This window comes from Misgurnus anguillicaudatus, chromosome 22 (assembly GCF_027580225.2).
Source record: "Misgurnus anguillicaudatus chromosome 22, ASM2758022v2, whole genome shotgun sequence".
NCBI classification, from domain to species: domain Eukaryota; kingdom Metazoa; phylum Chordata; class Actinopteri; order Cypriniformes; family Cobitidae; genus Misgurnus; species Misgurnus anguillicaudatus.
Genome location: NC_073358.2, coordinates 49,398,661 through 49,417,624, shown reverse-complemented (window position 1 = coordinate 49,417,624; position 18,964 = coordinate 49,398,661). Strand labels below are relative to the sequence as shown.

The 18,964-nt window shown below is 37.7% G+C and overlaps 2 protein-coding genes across 4 annotated transcripts in view; both read right to left on the bottom strand.

Moving 5' to 3' along the window:
- The window catches only part of fyb1a (FYN binding protein 1 a), a 17,479-nt gene extending 11,429 nt beyond the window's left edge, over positions 1 to 6,050 (bottom strand). Inside the window, exons 1-4 of the mRNA XM_073861118.1 lie at positions 5,912 to 6,050; positions 5,551 to 5,824; positions 4,606 to 4,717; positions 1,153 to 1,214 (exon numbers count right to left, since the gene is read on the bottom strand). Of these exons, the coding sequence (XP_073717219.1) occupies positions 1,153 to 1,214; positions 4,606 to 4,717; positions 5,551 to 5,755 (379 nt within the window). The 5' untranslated portion in view covers positions 5,756 to 5,824; positions 5,912 to 6,050. The remainder of the gene's footprint in view (positions 1 to 1,152; positions 1,215 to 4,605; positions 4,718 to 5,550; positions 5,825 to 5,911) is intronic.
- Positions 5,986 to 18,964, bottom strand: c22h5orf34 (chromosome 22 C5orf34 homolog). 3 transcript variants are annotated; one of them, XM_073861117.1, is made up of 13 exons: positions 18,633 to 18,964; positions 17,134 to 17,223; positions 16,745 to 17,045; positions 16,501 to 16,660; positions 16,189 to 16,287; positions 12,101 to 12,221; positions 11,912 to 11,994; positions 10,013 to 10,082; positions 9,774 to 9,929; positions 7,411 to 7,517; positions 7,098 to 7,220; positions 6,970 to 7,010; positions 5,986 to 6,868 (listed from the first exon to the last, which is right to left on the bottom strand). In XM_073861117.1, exons 1-13 carry the CDS (start codon positions 18,831 to 18,833, stop codon positions 6,699 to 6,701), a joined length of 1,722 nt encoding a protein of 573 aa, XP_073717218.1. In that variant the 5' UTR covers positions 18,834 to 18,964; the 3' UTR covers positions 5,986 to 6,698. The 3 variants fall into 3 exon arrangements, with proteins under 3 accessions (XP_073717218.1, XP_073717216.1, XP_073717217.1); XM_073861115.1 differs by having other exon boundaries at positions 16,501 to 17,045; positions 18,633 to 18,963; XM_073861116.1 differs by having other exon boundaries at positions 7,411 to 7,514; positions 16,501 to 17,045; positions 18,633 to 18,962.

The window sequence follows — 18,964 nt, the reverse complement described above, 5'->3', positions numbered from 1 at the left end:
GGAAACAACTTCTGACTTTAAACCCCCAAAAAGTGCATCCATCCTTCACACGGGTTCAAGGGGTTAATAGAGGTCTTCTGTGGGCAATCGATGCCATTTTGATATTTCAAACTTTATAAACTATAATGACTAGCTAAAACTACGCTTAAACTCTCGCGTGAATAGCATTACCGTTCGTTACCGGAAGCTAGTTATTACAGTTTATAAAGTTTGAAATATAGATACTTTTCTACAAATTCGCATATATTACCTGCAGAAGACCTTTATTAACCCTTTGGAGCCGTGTGGATTACCTCTGTGAAGGATGAATGCACTTTTTAGGAGTTTAAAGGAAAACACCAGTTTTTTTATATTTTACTATGTTCTTACCTCAATTTAGATTCATTAATACATCCCTATCTTTTTTCAATGCGTGCACTTAATCTTTGTACAGCGCGTCGTGAATGTGTTAGCATTTAGCCTAGCCCCATTCATTCCTTAGGATCCAAACAGGGATGAATTTAGAAGCCACCAAACACTTCCATGTTTTCCCTATTTAAAAGCGTGGTGATTTTTTAAGTGGATAAAAAATGAGAACTATATTGTTTGGTGGAAGAGCACTTAGGTTGTAACACTTAGTAGAAACATCTTTACTCCTGACTACTCCCCCTCTCGCTTAAACTTCCATCAATATTACTGCGCCCGACGTCGAAGTGCTGCAAACTTCTCTTTTATTTTTAATCGCCATGTTTTATTTTGTGCCACCATACTTACTTTAAATAGGGAAAACGGTTATAGGTGACTTCTAAATTCATCCTTGTTTGGATCCTAAGGAATGAATGGGGCTAGGCTAAATGCTAACACATTCACAACGTGCTGTACAAAGATTAAGTGCACGCCCTGAAAAAAGATAGGGATGTATTAATTTACTAAGTTGAGGCAAGAACATAGCAAAACATTGAAAAACGGTGGTGTTTTCCTTTAAATTCATAAGTTGTTCCCTGATTTCTACCATTATAAAGCTTGTAAAAGCAAGGAAATTTACTAAAATTACTCCAAATGTGCTTGTCTGAAAGATGATTGACATATGTATCTTGCATTGCTTGAGGGTGGATATTAAACATTCATTTGGAAATCTTTTTTTTATGAACTTGAACAAAGAGATCTGATGACCTTGTGAAGATGTTGTGTTCATTAATCCCACATCATCATACTGATCGTCCAGAAGCTGATCCCTGTTTACAAAAACGCACAAAACAACAGCTATGATGTGTCTCTCTCAGTCATTTGGATAGAAATAATGTAAATACAGTGACTGTAAATGCAAGTTCACTTTTAAAATGCACTCACATATGTCCTTTGATGATGATATATTCATTGTACTTCTGTATTTACTTTCAATACATAAATAAACTACTGAAAATAACTGTGGTGGTACCATGGCACTATGCCTTGATGACTATAAACTAACACGATTAACTTGCTGTTGCGATATTAGAAACTAAACTATGTAGGCCAAGTTTGATAAAATTGTTTGTTTGTGCACTTTCATAAAAATATACTCATCCCCATGTCATCTAAGATGTATTTGTCTGAAGTTTTTTGGGGGGGAAAACATTTTGAACATTTTTCTCCATATAGGGGACATTAGTGGACCACAAGAGTTAACAGTTTTAATGCAGTTTAAAGGGGGAGTTCAACGGTATTTCATTCATTCTGACTTATTAACACAGTTTAAGAGTTGGTTTCTCATGCTAAACAAATGCAAAGTGTCAAATAAGCAGTTGGACGTGTTACATAGTATTTCTGTGCCGAATGCACTTTGTCAGGGTTTGTACAAGTTTCGAAAAAAAATTTTCGATTACAGGTCCAGCTTGCGTTTCATGGGCACGCTATACGTATCATTTATTTTTGGAAAACCGCACCCACACGTCAAGCAGCGGGAGAGCGAGAACTGAGGACGCTAAGTCACAGGCATCACTTCACACGACAGCTTTGTTTTTATCAAGACTTAACAATGGCACGAAAGAAAAAGTGTGTTTTGGGATGTAAGGAGAAGAAAGACAGCATTATAGAAACAGTGGATATAGTTTGTTTATCTGGGGTAGCAGCAGAGTTTCGCATGTGTGTTTGTTTAACGCTGGATTTCAATGAAAAGTCCCAACCTGGTCATAAGTTGCATGCAGGAAGTATGACTTCTGTGTTATGATGGAAATCGTCGCGCAAGTGCATATAATATAAACAACACGAACATGTAGTGAATCATAAGTTATCTAGTGTTGTATAAAGTGTTGCATGACTCGTGACTCACTCCTCCCGCAGCTCGTAACTCCTCCTTCTGAACTTTTCCGTACGTTATTGAAAAGAATCGGTAAAGCTAATTTGTCTTGTAAAGCTAATAAAACTAAAGACTCGTTGGAGATATGAAGGATGTATACCTCTATAGGTAGTACTCCAGATTAACATCAGATACGCAGAAACAGCGTGTGTTATAGACGCTTTAAAATTGCAGTTTCAGTGCAGCTTCAAAGGACTCTAAATGATCCCAACCGAGGCATAAGGGTCTTATGTTATCTCGCGAAACAATCGTCATTTAAAATGTAAAAATATGTACTTATAAACCACAACTTCTCGTCTTGCACTGGCCGTGTGACGTTACGTATTACGTAATTGGGCCGAAAGGTAACGCGTTATGTGAAATGCATACTTGCAGACCACTAAAAACAATAAATTGACACAAAGACATTAATTAGCATCATTCCACATATAACAACTTCAGAACATTCCTTTTTCTCCACACTTGTAAACACTAAAGCGGTATTTTCGCATACCTCATGCGTGATCTTTCGACGTGATTATGTAATACATATTAAGGTCACGCTGGTGCATCACACGGTGAACGTGACTTCACCAAGTAGGATGTGATCCTGGATCAACGCCATTGTTGGTCCTGGATCAACATTTTCATTAACCAATAAGATTGTGGGATTAGGGTGTATGTTAGGTTTAGGATTGGGTTAGGGGCTTTTAAAAAATACCCCTCAAACTATTATTTCACACTAATTTGAGGGTGAAAATGGTTAGGGTTTGAGTTAAGGGTAAGTTGGGGTATCTTTGATTAAAACAGTGATCCAGGATCACATCTTACTTGGTGAAATCACGGCGACCCGCATTACACAGTTAGTGTAATATGAGAAGTTGTGGTTCAAAGTACTTATTTTTTTATTTTTGGGCAAAAATGATGATTGTTTTGCTAGATAAGACCCTTTAGAGGATCATTTAGAGCCCTTTGAAGCTGCATTGAAACTGTAAACTGTTGAGGTCCACTAAAGTCCACTATATGGAGAAAAATCCTGGAATATTTTCCTCAAAAAACCTAATTTCTTTTCGACTAAACATAGAAAGACATCAACATATTGGATGACATGGTGGTGAGTAAATTATCAGGATTTTTTATAAAAGCTGAGTGTCTTTGCATAAAAGACAGTTCATAGATTCATAATACGTTATTTGGGTGATTCTCACGAAAACTTGGTTTTAAAAATGTCAAGCATGAAAATGTAAAAATTGCTTAAATTTACTTTTTTTCCCACCAGACATTGAAAAACAAAGTCTGGAGTAAATGGGAACATTAATTTAAAAACTTTTACTTATCATTTAACACTTTTTGTAACATAATTAATAAAATTAGTCCTAAAAAATCTCATTACCGCAACGGTCAGAAAACATCAACACTGACATATTTTCAAAATGACATGACAAACCTGAAAGAACATAATTTGGAGATTCTGCACATGCATTTAAAATCAAAGAATTATGCTTCTATTAATTAAATTAACATTTAATAAGCATCTGTTGCGGTAATGATAATCAAAATGTCGTGTAAGCTTTCTGACAAGACAATATTTCAAATTAACTGTAAAAAAAATTCTCTTATCTGGTAGCCATCTTGAAGTAACTGGTCCATGTGCTTGGTCACTCAAAATCAAACTTTATTAAAATTCTGTATGTGTGCTTAAACTGTCTCAAAAAGTGTTGCGGAGGATGAGAACATCAGGCATGGACACATCATTTTCGTAATTTGTCTTCATTATTATTATACATGAATATTAAGTAAATATTCTTTCTGTCATCTAAAGTAGTCTAGCAAAACATCCATTTTTTTCTTAATATTTTTGTGTTATTTTAATTAAATTACAACATAACGCATGTTCAAACACAGCCGGACACATTGCGGTAATGAGAATTTCAGCAGAAAATTAGATAAAATTTCCAATTATAAATTCTTATGTTGAAATCACACATTGTGCAAGGTAGAACACAGTATTGTGTTAATTCTGATGCTTTTTAATGTTACTATATTACACATTTTAAAGCTACAATCATTAATGCTGTGGTCTTTCAATGGTTTCGTGAGAATCACCCATTTAATGATTAACACATTCGTGTAACAGAAAAAACTTTAAGGTATTTCAACAAAATCCAATCCTCTTACTATGCTACATGTCTTATAATAACATAATATTACCTTGTTTTAGGTAATGTTGTATGGTGCCATGTACAACCATAGTACATTTCAAGTGTAAGTGTTGTGTATTGTGAACAAAATGCAAATACACAACTCACATTGGAGGAGGTGGGGGTAGAAATGTAAAGTTTGCCGGTGGGGGTGGAGTCACAGAAGTGATTGGCAGGTCTTCAGGTGGTGGTGGTGGAAATAATTCAGTATTGTTGGACACTGATAACAGAACATTAAGTTACTGAGCTATGATGGGGTGTGTAAGTGTGACCACACTTTTGTTTTGTTATAGCAGAGTTAAATATCACTGTACAAATATATATTTATTAAAAGGTCACAGCGACCGCAATAACATATTCAGTCACGCTTCACAGATAACGGCTCAACATAAATAAGACTTAATTTAACAGGATTACAAAATTCTCCAAAATACTTTTTCTTTTCAATCATTTTTAAACATCATTAAAACCCAACTAGCTTCTTGTTGCTGAATGTTTGGTTTGGAAAGTGTGCTCGTGCTATTTTTCCTATTAAATTTTAAAGGAAAACACCACTGTTTTTCAATATTTTACTATGTTCTTACCTTAACTTAGATGAATTAATACATACCCATCTTTTTTCAATGCGTGCACTTAATCTTTATACAGCGCGTTGTGAATGTGTTAGCATTTAGCATAGCCCCATTCATTCCTATGGCTCCAAATAGGGATGAATTTAGAAGCCACCAAACACTTCCATGTTTTCCCTATTTAAAGACTGTTACATGAGTAGTTACACCATTAAGTATGGTGGCACAAAATAAAACTTTTGTTTGGAGCCATAGGAATGAATGGGGCTAGGCCAAATGCCAACACATTCACGACGCGCCGCACAAAGACCAAAAGTGCACGCATTGAAAAAAGAAAGGTATTAATTAATCTAAGCCGAGGTAAAAACATAGTAAAATAGTGAAAAACTTGTTTTCCTTTAATGCACTAACATGTCTCTAAATATTTATTGGGGCCAGTGTGCTTTTGCAAAATTGAATATGAATATTAAAAAACATTTCTTACCATTTTGTCTGAACACATCACAGTTAACATGTGGAGGTCTTGCGGGTTTAGCAGGACACTTTCCTAAAGCGAACACATTGGGGAGAGGTCTGATTTTTGGCACTGAAGCACCCTGCAGCTGGACAAAAGTGTTCTTGTCTTCATGGGGACCGGGTTTCTGGGAAACAAGCGGTCTGGGCAGACCCAGGTGTTTAATGCCAGCCATGTCAAAATGCGGACATTGTAAGAGCCTGTTGCAAAATGGCCATACACTTGCCTTCCTGGAGTATCGTCCCTACATTTAGGATTATTAGAAACACAAATTTGAATGTTAAAACCTTTATAAGCAAATAAAATATTATTAAAAGGAAACCCAACTCACCAAGCAGTCAGATAAGCGTTAACTGTGAAGTGGATGTGAAGTTGATGAGAAACTTAAAATACACCCAAAGGAAATAAGCGTTTCCATTACTTTAATAATAAAGAGGTGTGAGCAGGGTTTTACTATCACCAGCAGTCACAGCCCTGATCTGAGGTCAGGTTTACAGTTTCACATAATTCGGACAGCCACAATAGACAGGAAGCAACACATTTGGTCTGTGACTATAGAGCTGCTTTGTTACATTTAAACATTCACTGAGAGGACGGAAAGACAATAATAAATACAAACTAAGGCATATATAAAGATATATTAATGCACTACATGATGTTACAACCAAGTTATTAGTTTGTCTGCAAGTATGGTTGACAGAAATGACTGAAACATCTGCAACAGGACTTTATCTATGTCTTACTTGAATTCCTTTACCATTCATAACATTTATTTGTGAGCAAAAACAGACATAATTATTTATTGAGTAAATTAAATGACATTTTTCAGTATTAATATGTGTTTTAACTTATGATCAACCTCCTGTAATCCAACCCCTTCCAAACAGCAGACGACTCCGGGCCGCATCTGCACCGGATACACGCCAAAGTTACCAGCTCCAGTGCGGATCCGGCCCGGAGTCATCTGCTGATATTTCGATCCCATCAGCATTATGATGTCATCAACCCAGTCTCGATAATGATTACAGTATGTACATGTCTGTATACAGTGGGTCGGCATCGAACACAGTCTCTAGTTTCTATGGTCTTAATAATGCCGTATAATCGTGTCGAAAAGTCTATGGTTTTTCTGATAAGAGCGTGTTAATATCTTGTATGGCTTTAGAGGTTTTCTCCAAAGCCTCAGAGATACAGTTATCGGTCAGTTTAACTTCACAAAGGTCAGATGAACGCTCACAGCCCAAAGATCTTCCTGCAGAACCCAAGACATGGCTGTTCTCCAACAAAACTGATTCATTCGTATTAAAGAAAAAACGCAGGCGGGCGTTCTGTTTATAATAAATTACGTATAAAAAGCAAATATATATTTAAATTCGATAAAAAGGATACAGTTAAACCTTTTAATCTTTTCCAGTTCTGAGACAACAGATCTGTAGTGTGAGAAATGAGTTTAAGCAAGTAAAACATGACATGAATGATAAATACAGGTGCTGCCATAGATAAGAGTTTCATAATACCTGTAGGTTATTGGCTGATGTGTGTTAGGATGGGCGGAGTCTGAGAGGGCCCCACCCTCTATGCTTTTGCTCTGTTCTGTCTGCTTTACCCACTCACACCACTCCGCTAATGCTGACACATACCTGTGAAAGACAAGATATTGTTTTACATCTTGCAGTCGGACAGTTTTGTATAATCATCCAGTGATTGTCTCCTCATAATGACGGGTGACTCTTCTTTATGCTATATATGCTTTATTCTAGACAGTGCATTGCATTTTTATTGTCAGACTTGTAATGCATTTTTACTCTCTCACTGTTGTGTCTGCTTTACCTTTCATAAGGTTTGTTTTTATCCACCTGGACAAGTGTCTGATGACCGTCTGGCAGACTGATCTGACACCATCTTTCTAAAGGCCTGACCTCTGCTGTGAGTTTCTGCTCAGATGAGGAAAATGAAAATACAAATTTAAAATTACATTTTAAATGAAAATATATAATATGATATAGATAAACAGATAGATAGATGGAGGGATGGATAGAGGAATTGATGGATTAAAGAGATATATGATAGATACGGATGGATTGAGGGATGGACTGGATGAATTGATGAAGATGGACGGCCAGACAGATGGATGGACGGACAGACAGACGGATGGATGAAAGAAAGGAAGGAGAAATTGATAAAGGAATTGATGGATGGATGGATTGATAGAAGGAGGGATGGACGAACAGTCCGACAGACAGATAACAGACAAATGAATGGATAGACAGACAGAGGAATTAATTATTGGATTAATGGAGATAGATGGATGGATAGAAGGAAAATTTGAAGAAGGAATTTATGGATGAATGGATGGACGGATTGCTATAAGGATGGACGAACGAAAGAACAGATGGACAGATAGACATACAGACGGTTGAATGAAGGGATGGACAGAGAAATTGCAGACAGATAAATGGATGGACAGAGGAATTGATGACAGATACGGATTGATGGATGGGTGGACGGACAGATGGACAGAGGAATTTGATCACAGATATGGATGGATGGGTGGACTGACTGATAGAAGGAGAGATGGACGAACAGACAGACGGATGAATGCACGGAGGAATTGATGACAGATACGGATAGCTATAAGGGTTGACGAATGAAAGAACAGATGGACAGATAGACATACAGACAGATGAATGAATGAAGGGATGGACGGAGGAATTGATGACAGATAAATGGACGGACAGATGGACGGAGGAATTTATTCACAGATATGGATGGATGGGTGGACTGACTGATAGAAGGAGGGATGGACGAACAGACAGACGGATGAATGCACGGAGGAATTGATGACAGATAAATGGATGAACGGATAGACAGAGTAATTGATGATAGATACAGATGGATGGATGGAAAAATTTAAGGAGGAATTTACTGATGAATGGATGGACGGATTGCTATAAGAATGGATGGATGAACGAAAGAACGGATGGACAGACAGAAATATAGACAGATGAATGAAGGGATGGACGGAGGAATTGATGACAGATACAAATGGATGGATAGATGGATGGACGAATGCACGGACAGATGGAAAGAGGAATTTGATCACAGATATGGACGGATGGGTGGATGGAGAAATGGGGGGACTGATTGATAGAAGGAGGGATGGACGAACAGACAGACGGATGAATGCACGGAGGAATTGATGACAGATACGGATAGATGGATGGATGGATGGACGAATGAAAGAACAGATGGACAGATAGACATACAGACAGATGAATGAATGAAGGGATGGACGGAGGAATTGATGACAGATAAATGGATGAACGGATAGACAGAGTAATTGATGACAGATACAGATGGATGAATGGAAAAATTTAAGGAGGAATTTATGGATGAATGGATGGAAGGACGGATTGCAATAAGAATGGATGGATGAATGAAAGAACGGATGGACAGACAGACATATAGACAGATGAATGAAGGGATGGACGGAGGAATTGATGACAGATACAAATGGATGGATAGATAGATGGATGGACGAATGCACGGACAGATGGAAAGAGGAATTTGATGACAGATATGGATGGATGGGTGGATGGAGAAATGGGTGGACTGATTGATAGAAGGAGAGATGGACAGACAGACATACAGATGGATGAAAAGGTTGGACAGAGGAATTGATGACAGATACAAATAGATAGACAGAGAGACAGATGGATTGAGGGAGATAGATGACAGATTGACAGACAGACAGACGGATGGATGGATGGATAAAAGGAGGGACGTACGAACAGACAGGCAGACAGACAGATGGATGGACAGAAGAATTGATGAAAATGGATGAGTTAGACAAACAGACAGGATGAATTGAGGGAGTGATGGACGGAACAAGAATCGATGAATGAATTGATGGATGAGTAGATGGATGGAGAAATCGATGAAGATAGACAGACAGATGGATGTATTGAGGGAGGAATTAATGGTTGAAGATAGATGGATGGATTGATAGAAGAAGAAATTTATGGAGGAATTGGTGGACAGATGAATGGACAGACAGAATTTAAATACAGAAACAAAAGTCATTAAAATTACCAACATTAAAAAAAAAAACAGAATTACACACAACAGACCTGCTGACATGATTACTGTTGTGTGTGTGATTGTATGCTGAATAAAACACGCATGTGAGATACCTGTGCTGGTGTGTACGAGTCTGAACTCCACATCATCTGAGCTCTCACACCGTTGAGGAACAAAACCTTAGCAATCCCATCTGAGAGCGCTTTAAAACATCCTGTACCCGTCACGTTCACCTCCTGAACCACGTTCACACAATCACACACTGCAGTCTGATGAAAACACACGAGCATCAGTTACATCAATATCTGCACAAGTAGACTGCACAGTAAGTTTTCATCAATATAAAGTTGACCTCTTTCCAACATAAAAAAGGCAGATGAGTCCTCAGAGAAGTTCTGGCCTGGATGAAGCATTTCAGAATCCTAAGAAATTAAAATCACAGATGTTACTCCTCATTACACAAGACAAGCTTCAGTATTACAATTACTCAAAACTTTTGTTAAAGAGCTTAAATGTATGGATTCAAACAAATGACACACAAACATTTCTGTAAAACAGACAGACAGATAGATGGATGAAAAAAGGATGGACAGAGGAATTTGATGATGGATGGATAAAGAAATTTGATGATGGATGGACGGATGAATGGATTGAGGGAGGGATGGATGAAAGGATAGATGGACGGACAGAGGAATTGATGGATGGATTGATGGAGACAGAAAGATGGATGGAGAGAGAAAATAATGGAGATAGATGACAGATAGACATACAGACAGATGGATGGATTAAGGTAGGGATGGATGGAAGGAAGAATTGATGGATGGAGATAGGTGGATAAATGGATGGATGGAAGGATGAATAGATGGATGAGAAATTGATGCAGATACATGACAGATAGACAGATGGATGGATAGATGGATGGATTGATAGAAGGAGAGATGGACGAACGGACGGACGGACAGAGGAATAGATGACATATACAGATAGATAGACAGACAGACAGACAGACAGACAGACAGACAGACAGACAGAGACGGATGGCTGGAGGAAGGGAGGGATGGACGGACAAAGGAATTGATGGATGGATTGATGAAGACAGAAAGATAGATGGAGAGAGAAAATGATGGAGATAGATGACAGATTGACATACAGACAGATAGATGGATTAAGGTATGGATGGATAGAAGTAAGAATTGATGGATGGAGAAAGGTGAATAAATGAACAGACGGACAGAGAAACTGATCGACGGATTGATTGGAGACAGAATTTATGGATGGACAAACGAATGGACATGCAGACAGATAGATGGATGGATGAATAGATGGATGGAGGAATTGATGAAGATAGATGACAGATAGACAGACTGATGATGGATGGATAGATTGATAGAAGGAGGGATGAACGAACGGACTGATAGACAGAGGAATTTATGACAGATACAGATAGATAGACAGACCGTTGGATTGAGAGAGGGAGGGATGGACAGGCAGACAGATGGATGGAGGGATGAGAGAGGACTTGATGAAGATAGATGACAGATAGACAGACAGATGATGGATAGACAAACGAACAGACAGAGGAATTGATGACAGATCCACATAGATAGACAGACGGATGGATTGAGAGAGGGAGGGATGGATGGACGGACAGACAGACAGACTGACGGACAGAGGAATTGATTGACGGATTGATAGAGGCAGATGGAGGAATTGATGGATGGACAAACGAATGGACAGGCAGACAGATGGATGGATGGAGAGAGGAACTGATGAAGATAGATGACAGATAGACAGACAGATGATGGATTGATAGAAGGAGGGATGGAAGAAAAGACAGACAGATAGATGGACGAATGGACAGACAGACATTGATGACAGATACAGATAGATAGACAGACAGACGGATGGATTGAGAGAGGGAGGGATGGACAGAGGAATTGATTGACGGATTGATGGAGACAGATGGAGGAATTGATGGATGGATGGACAAACTAATGGACAGGCAGATGGATAAAGAGAGGAATTGATGAAGATAGATGTCAGATAGACATACAGATGGATGGATTAAGAAAGGAATGGATGGACGGACAGAGGAATTGATGGATGGATTGATGGAGAGGAATGGATGGATGGATGAATAGATGGATGGAGAAATTGATGATAGATAGATGACAGATAGACAGCATGAGTCATGCAACTTCTTCAGCTTTATCTGGAATGATCACGTCTGATTTTGTGTCCCTCATCTCACCTGCTGGCCCGTGTGACCACAGATCTGACAGAATACAGCTGACCAGGGACATCGGGTGGAAGTCCACTCAGGTAATACACAGTCTAAAAACACACAGAATTTTTTTGTATACTGCTCACAGAACAGTTTTCTGGACTGGTGTTCATTTGCTTAGTAAATGTAGTGAAAAACATTAAAATAGCTTCTTACATCTCTGTGAGCAGCTATAGATTTGTAATGTGTGAAGTAATTGGCCAGAGCTCCGTTGGATCTGATGACCGAGCCGTCACCAGGTGAGATCTCGACTACTGCTGTCACGCCATCAATTACACTGAGAAAAAAACATGACACAAAAACATTAGTAATAGAGACCGACAAATCTGACTGATAGAGCGCAAAACAAACAGAAACCACAGGTGTGTTTGATGTGGCACTGATCAGGCGATGACATCATAGTATCATCAGAGTTATTTGAAAGCAGTACTCTAATTTAAGTTCAATCTGCGCAGTACTGTATGTGAAAGTAGTGACGTCTAGCACACCATCACTACTAATTTTTACTATTATGTCATCCATCGAGTCCTGTCGGTTCGTTTCCTATTGACAGTGTGATCTTTTTATAAGTCTTACTGTTTTAAAGGTGCATTGTGTGACTTTAAGGAGGATCTCTTGACAGAAATGCAATATAATATACAGAACTATTTTATCAGTGGTGTATAAAGACCTTAAATAATGAATTGTATTGTTTTTATTACCTGAGATTAAGGCATTTTTATCCACATACACCGCGGGTCCCCTTACATTGATATCGCTGCCATGTTTCTACAGTAGCCCTAAATGGACAAACTGCTTTATAGAGCGCATTTCGTCACTGCTTTCTTGTCTTACACCAGTGGTTCCCAAACTTTTTCAGCTTGTGGCCCCCCTTGTGTACAGTGCATTTTTTCGCGACCCCCCGAAAGAAAATTTATGACAAAATAGTTTTAAAATGTAATATTTTAATTTAACAAAATATATAAAATTATACCTAGTTGTGCTTTTGGTTAGTTGGCTTATTATTTTTTAGGTTTAATTACACAGAATTCATGATAAATCAATGTATTTTATAAAATGTCATAAAACTGGGGCCCCCCTGGCACCATCTCGCGGCCCCCAGTTTGAAAACCACTGTCTAAGACAATGACGTGTTTTTCCTGTGGCGGCTAACGTAGGTTCTCTATGCGTTACGAAAGGGAGGGGTGAGCTGTGAACTTCACAATCTCACCGCTAGATGGCGCTAATATCTTCACATTGGACCTTTAAGGCCAAAATTACATTGCATGTTTGAAGTGACTCAAATTTTTTTCTCTCAAGTGGCACAGATCGGATATGACACACGGACACGTAAGCAGGAAAAAAGCGCATAGATTCCGATATTCTCTGATCAATTTCAGGCCTCATTCATGTGTGGAGATAAATCGCATATGAATCGGATACACATTTGCATACGAAATGTAAGCGGACAGATCAGATATTCCCATGTCATAAGGTGTCGTGTGACGCTGGGAAATGACATCAACTCAGATTGACACCACCCGCAATTGTTTTGCTAAGAGTTGTGTGTGAATGCAGATATCGGATACGAGTCGTTTTTAAAGGGACACTCCACTTTTTTTGAAAATATGCTAATTTTAAGCTCCCCTAGAGTTAAACATATGATTCTTACCGTTTTGGAATCCATTCAGCTGATCTCCGGGTCTGGAGTTACCACGTTTAGCATAGCTTAGCACAATCCATTGAATCTGATTAGACCATTAGCATCACGCTCAAAAATAACCAAAGAGTTTCATAGTGATATTACGCACTGCCCGAAAATAGTCCTCTGCCATTGAAAGTAACCAAGGGGACTATTTTCGGGGCAGTACGTAATATCACTACGCCTGCTGCAAACATGTTACATCAGCAAAGTCCTTGATTATTACGCCTGAATAAGAGTATAGTTCCTAGCCATATCTGCCTAGAAAATCCCATCCATCCATCCATCAATTTTCTGTCATTCTTAGTACACGATGTATCTAAAGAAGAGTCAAGTTTTAAATAGGAAAAATATCCAAACTCTTTTGTTATTTTTTAGCGCAATGCTAATGGTCTAATCAGATTCCAGGGCTCGACATTAAGGCTTGTCCGCTTGTCCGGGACAAGTGAATTTTTTTGTAGGACAAGTGTAAGAGAAAATTAGTTGTCCGACTGGACAAGTTAAATTTCAATCAATGTTACTTCACGTTATGTGCCGTTAACGACAGAGCAGAACACGCAGCGCAAACTCCGAGCTGAATATTGAACAGAGAGCGCGGCACGCCGACACACACGTTTACATCTACTGTTATTGTTACTAAACAAGCTGTGCGCACATTAAACCTGATCGCCGAACACGGAAGGGCGGGAGTCAAAAAAGCCGATTTAAGTCCGTATTTTTTCTCTTCTAACGTTCGGTAAAACACATAATAGGCTTAAAATCTTGTTTAAGAATCTGTTTTATAACGAGAATCTCTCTTTCAGCGCGCCTATGTGTGTGTGAGCTGCGCGACAGCTGATTTGAATCGGACAGAGTTCGTCACTGTACATTAAAAATCCCACACAAACATTACAGCGTAAATGCTAGGTTTAAGATTGATTATATATATATATATATATATATATATATATATAGCCTATATATATATAACAGATAATCTAGATACATTTATTCTAATATTCTGTTTTTTAAAACATGGTAATGTTCAGTGTTTTAATGTCAGACAATCATTGAAAAATCTTCTATTATTTTGCTTTAATTGCTAGTCCGGGTTTGGTTGAAGGCTAGTTTGTCCGGTTAGAACAAGTATGTCTCACTCAAAGTATTCAAATCGTTGACTTTATTAAATGTGCATAGATGTGTGGTTAGTATAATGCACGCAGACGCACAGTCCACAAAACCTCCTTTGAATTGAATCAATCCTGCTTATTTAAACTATAACTATTTACACTATTCAGCCGATCTCCTTTCCCGTTATCATTCACCTGCTCTATTCTCCGACACTGCGCAGACTCTCTAGCGGTAAGTTTTGGAACAGTCCATTTTGCACTTAACAACAGGGGTGATCGGATTAGTCCATTTATTAAAGGTGACACTTTTCTACAATCATTGAAATGTGGGAAAAATGAAGAGAAAGGCAGCAGATATAGCATCATTCTCCAGAAAGAGTAGCAAGAAGCTGCCAAATGATTTGATTAAATTATTTGATTATGATTATTTGATTAAATAGTTTAAAAAAACATGAGGTTGAATTATGACTATAAATTGTACGTTAATCTCAATTCATTTTAATTAAAATGAAAGTATTTCAGCAATTGTATGTTATACATTATTCTTATTAACACACCTATTATACTTAAAAGTATTTTAAGGTTGGATGATAGAGATTTTATGTGCCACCCCAGAGTAACTGCTGGCCCCTGCCTGGCCACCCCTATGAGAAGTCCCTTGCTCCGCCACTGATTAGCAAAACACAAAAAATACATTATATTATAAATCTTTACCCGGACAAGTGACTTTTGTGCATGGACAAGTGAAACACAAATTTCAAAAAGTTAATGTCAAGCCCTGGATTCAATGGATTGTGCTAAGCTATGCTAAAAGTGCTAACGCCAGACCCGGAGATCAGCTGAATGAATTTCAAAACGGTAAGAATAAAAAGTTTAACTCTGGAATGTCCCTTTAAAAGATGATGTAAGCGGGTTGTCAAAAAAAATTGCGACTTACCAAAATTATAAAAAAACTGAAGCAAATGTTTTTTTAACTAATTTTAAACTCTTTGTATGTTTTGATAATCTTTCTGAATCTGATCTCTAACAAAGTTCCTTCACAAAAATGCAATTATTTCAGCTTTTTGCTAAAAAAATATTTTTAAAGAAAAATACCCATACTTAAAGGTATAGCGGAAGATTTTCGTTTTCTGTGGAGGGGCGGTTCTTTTAAATAATTTGGGAAAATCTTCCGCTATACCTTTAAGTTTATAAGCAGAGAAAAAATATAGACAGAATTAAACGAAAGTTTTTTTCCCATTTTTTTATTGTTTGTTTGAAAGCAGAGGGTCTGTTCTTTCATTTTCTATATTTGTATGTTTATATATTTTTTGAAAAAAAAAAATGTGGAATGCATTTTGTGAAAATTACCAAAAATGCTGGTGCGCAACTTTAAAAAAATAATGGCTGCCGCGAATGAGGTAATGTCACAGTAACAGTGTTATTGTATGTACAGTAAATATATCATTACTCACCGGTATATGATACCTTTGCACCAGACCACTTTCACCAGCTCAGTGGTAACTTCCACTTCCTGCTCCAGCCAATCAGGATTCACTTTCTCGTACCTCCACCTGAGCATCAGACGGTCAGTATTCAATTTCTGTCTGTGATTGTGAACTACATACTGACAAAAGCACTGAAACTGAGTGCTTTATTTCTTATTTTGGATCTTAGAGTAAAATGTGATCAAAAAATATATACAAATTTCAATCCCAGATAAGAGAGAAGATGAGATTGTAACTTCATCATCACTATGGCTGTGTGCCGTGTTTGATGTTACGCACCTGTGCTGATGAGGAGATGGACATTTCAAAGGCAACGCATCAGGAAGTTTCGACTTCAGCTCTGTTGGTAGCTGAACTTCTCCGTCCTGTAGATCTGCATGACTTGATGTAGGTTGTCCAGTGTTTCTTTCAGTTCTTTGTGATTCCAGATGCCAGACAGCTAATGATAAAGGATAGTGCCATGTTTGTGGGTAAGATGCTCGGGAATACTGCTGGATGACTTTGGTGTACAGATCCACCTTACTGGACGTTTTGCTGGTTGGCTCCACAAATTCTGCAGCTGGACGACGATGAATTTGAGCATCAGCTGAGGTGTTTAAGTCTTTATCCGTGCTTTTGTGTTGGATCCCTTGATATTGTGAGTCTACTTCACTTTGGCTGGACCTACAGATAAACTCCACTGTGAACTCCTCTCCAGAAGAGGAAAGAATGAGTTTAGCATGACCATCTACAGAACAGACAGACGTCTCCTCGAGAGGTCCACGTAAAATATCGCAAGTGTCAGACGCCGGCCACTGAACCTCAGTCACTGCGTTCATGAAAGTCTGTAAATGAAAATACGGTAAATAAACTTCAGTGAGCGATTAAGTATACAAATTTAGTCATTAAACTGAATCTTTATGAAATTTTCACCTTTTTATTCTCCACTTCTATAAGCTCTTCAGGCAGATATGGACGAGTTGCATATTTGTTTCTAAACTCCAGGGCATTAACTACCAAAGTCTGTAAAAAAAAGACAACAAACTAATTTATGGCATTAATTATTAACCCATATAGATCAATATCAATTTAATTACATTGTTTTTTTCACAGTTTAGCATTGTTGCAAGCAGCTTTGTCGAAAAAAAAAAACATTTTAGAGACACAAGATAAATATTGATGATGGCTGGGTGGATGATCATACACAGATTATTGACACATAAGACACACATATATTTGCACACACAAATTATTGTGATACATATGCTTGTATGTATATGTGTGAATGTGTATGCATGTTTACACAAATGTCTGTATGTGTATAAATTAGTGTACATCTATAAATGTATATGTACAAAGGTGTGTGTATAATGTCTATGTGGGTGATTCTCACGAAACCATTGAAACACCAAGGCACTAATGATTTTAGCTTTAAAATGTGTAATATAGTAATATTAAAAAGCATCAGAATTAACACAATACTGTGTTCTACCTTGCACAATGTGTGATTTCAACATAAGAATTTGTAATTGGAAATTTTATCTCATTTTCTGCTGAAATTCTCATTACCGCAATGTGTCCGGCTGTGTTTGAACATGCGTTATGTTGTAATTTAATCAAATTAACACAAAAATATTAAGAAAAAAAATAAATGGATGTTTTGCTAAACTACTTTAGATGACAGAAAAAATATTTACTGAATATTCATGTATAATAATAATGGAAGAAAAATTAGGAAAATGATGTGTCCATGCCTGATGTTCTCATCCTCCGCAACACTTTTTGAGAACAGTTTAAGCACACATACAGAATTTTAATAAAGTTTGATTTTGAGTAACCAAACACATGGACCAGTTACTTCAAGATGGCTACCAGGTAAGATCATTTTTTTACAGTTAATTTGAAATATTGTCTTGTCAGAATGCTTACACGACATTTTGATTATCATTACCGCAACAGATGCTTATTAAATGTTAATTTAATTAATAGAAGCATAATACTGTGATTTTAAATGCATGTGCAGAATCTCCAAATTATGTTCTTTCAGGTTTGTCATGTCATTTTGAAAATATGACAGTGTTGATGTTTTCTTACTGTTGCGGTAATGAGATTTTTTAGGACTAATTTTTTAAATTATGTTACAAAAAGTGTTAAATGATAAGTAAAAGTTTTTAAATTAATGTTCCCGTTTACTCCAGACTTTGTTTTTCAATGTCTGGTGGGGAAAAAAAGGAAATTTAAGCAATTTTTACATTTTCATGCTTGACATGTTTAAAACCAAGTTTTCGTGAGAATCACCCATATGTACAAAGGTGTGTGTGTGTATGTGTGTGTGTGTGTGTGTGTGTGTGTGTGTGTGTGTGTGTGTGTGTGTGTGTGTGTGTGTGTGTGTGTGTGTCTGTAATGTCTATGTGTGTTTGTGTGTGTATGACCTTATACTCGCTGATGGTGAATCGTGTCCTCTGTCTGACTCTCTCTCTGGTGTGTAGCGGGTGATCAGAGGGTGACAGCTTGTGTTTGTCTATAATGAATTCAGAGCCGCAAGATGACAGCTGGAGTCGGCGCCCGTCTGTATAAAACACATCTACAGACTCATCCACATACATCACCATAAACCTCACCGCCGCACACATGACTTCACACGATCATACGATAATCTAAATATGAAACTATCACAGACTTTCACACAAACAAACCAGCAGCATCACGCTATCGCAGTTGTTGTCATGGCTTCAGTTTCGCGCTTGATAACGAAAACGACGCT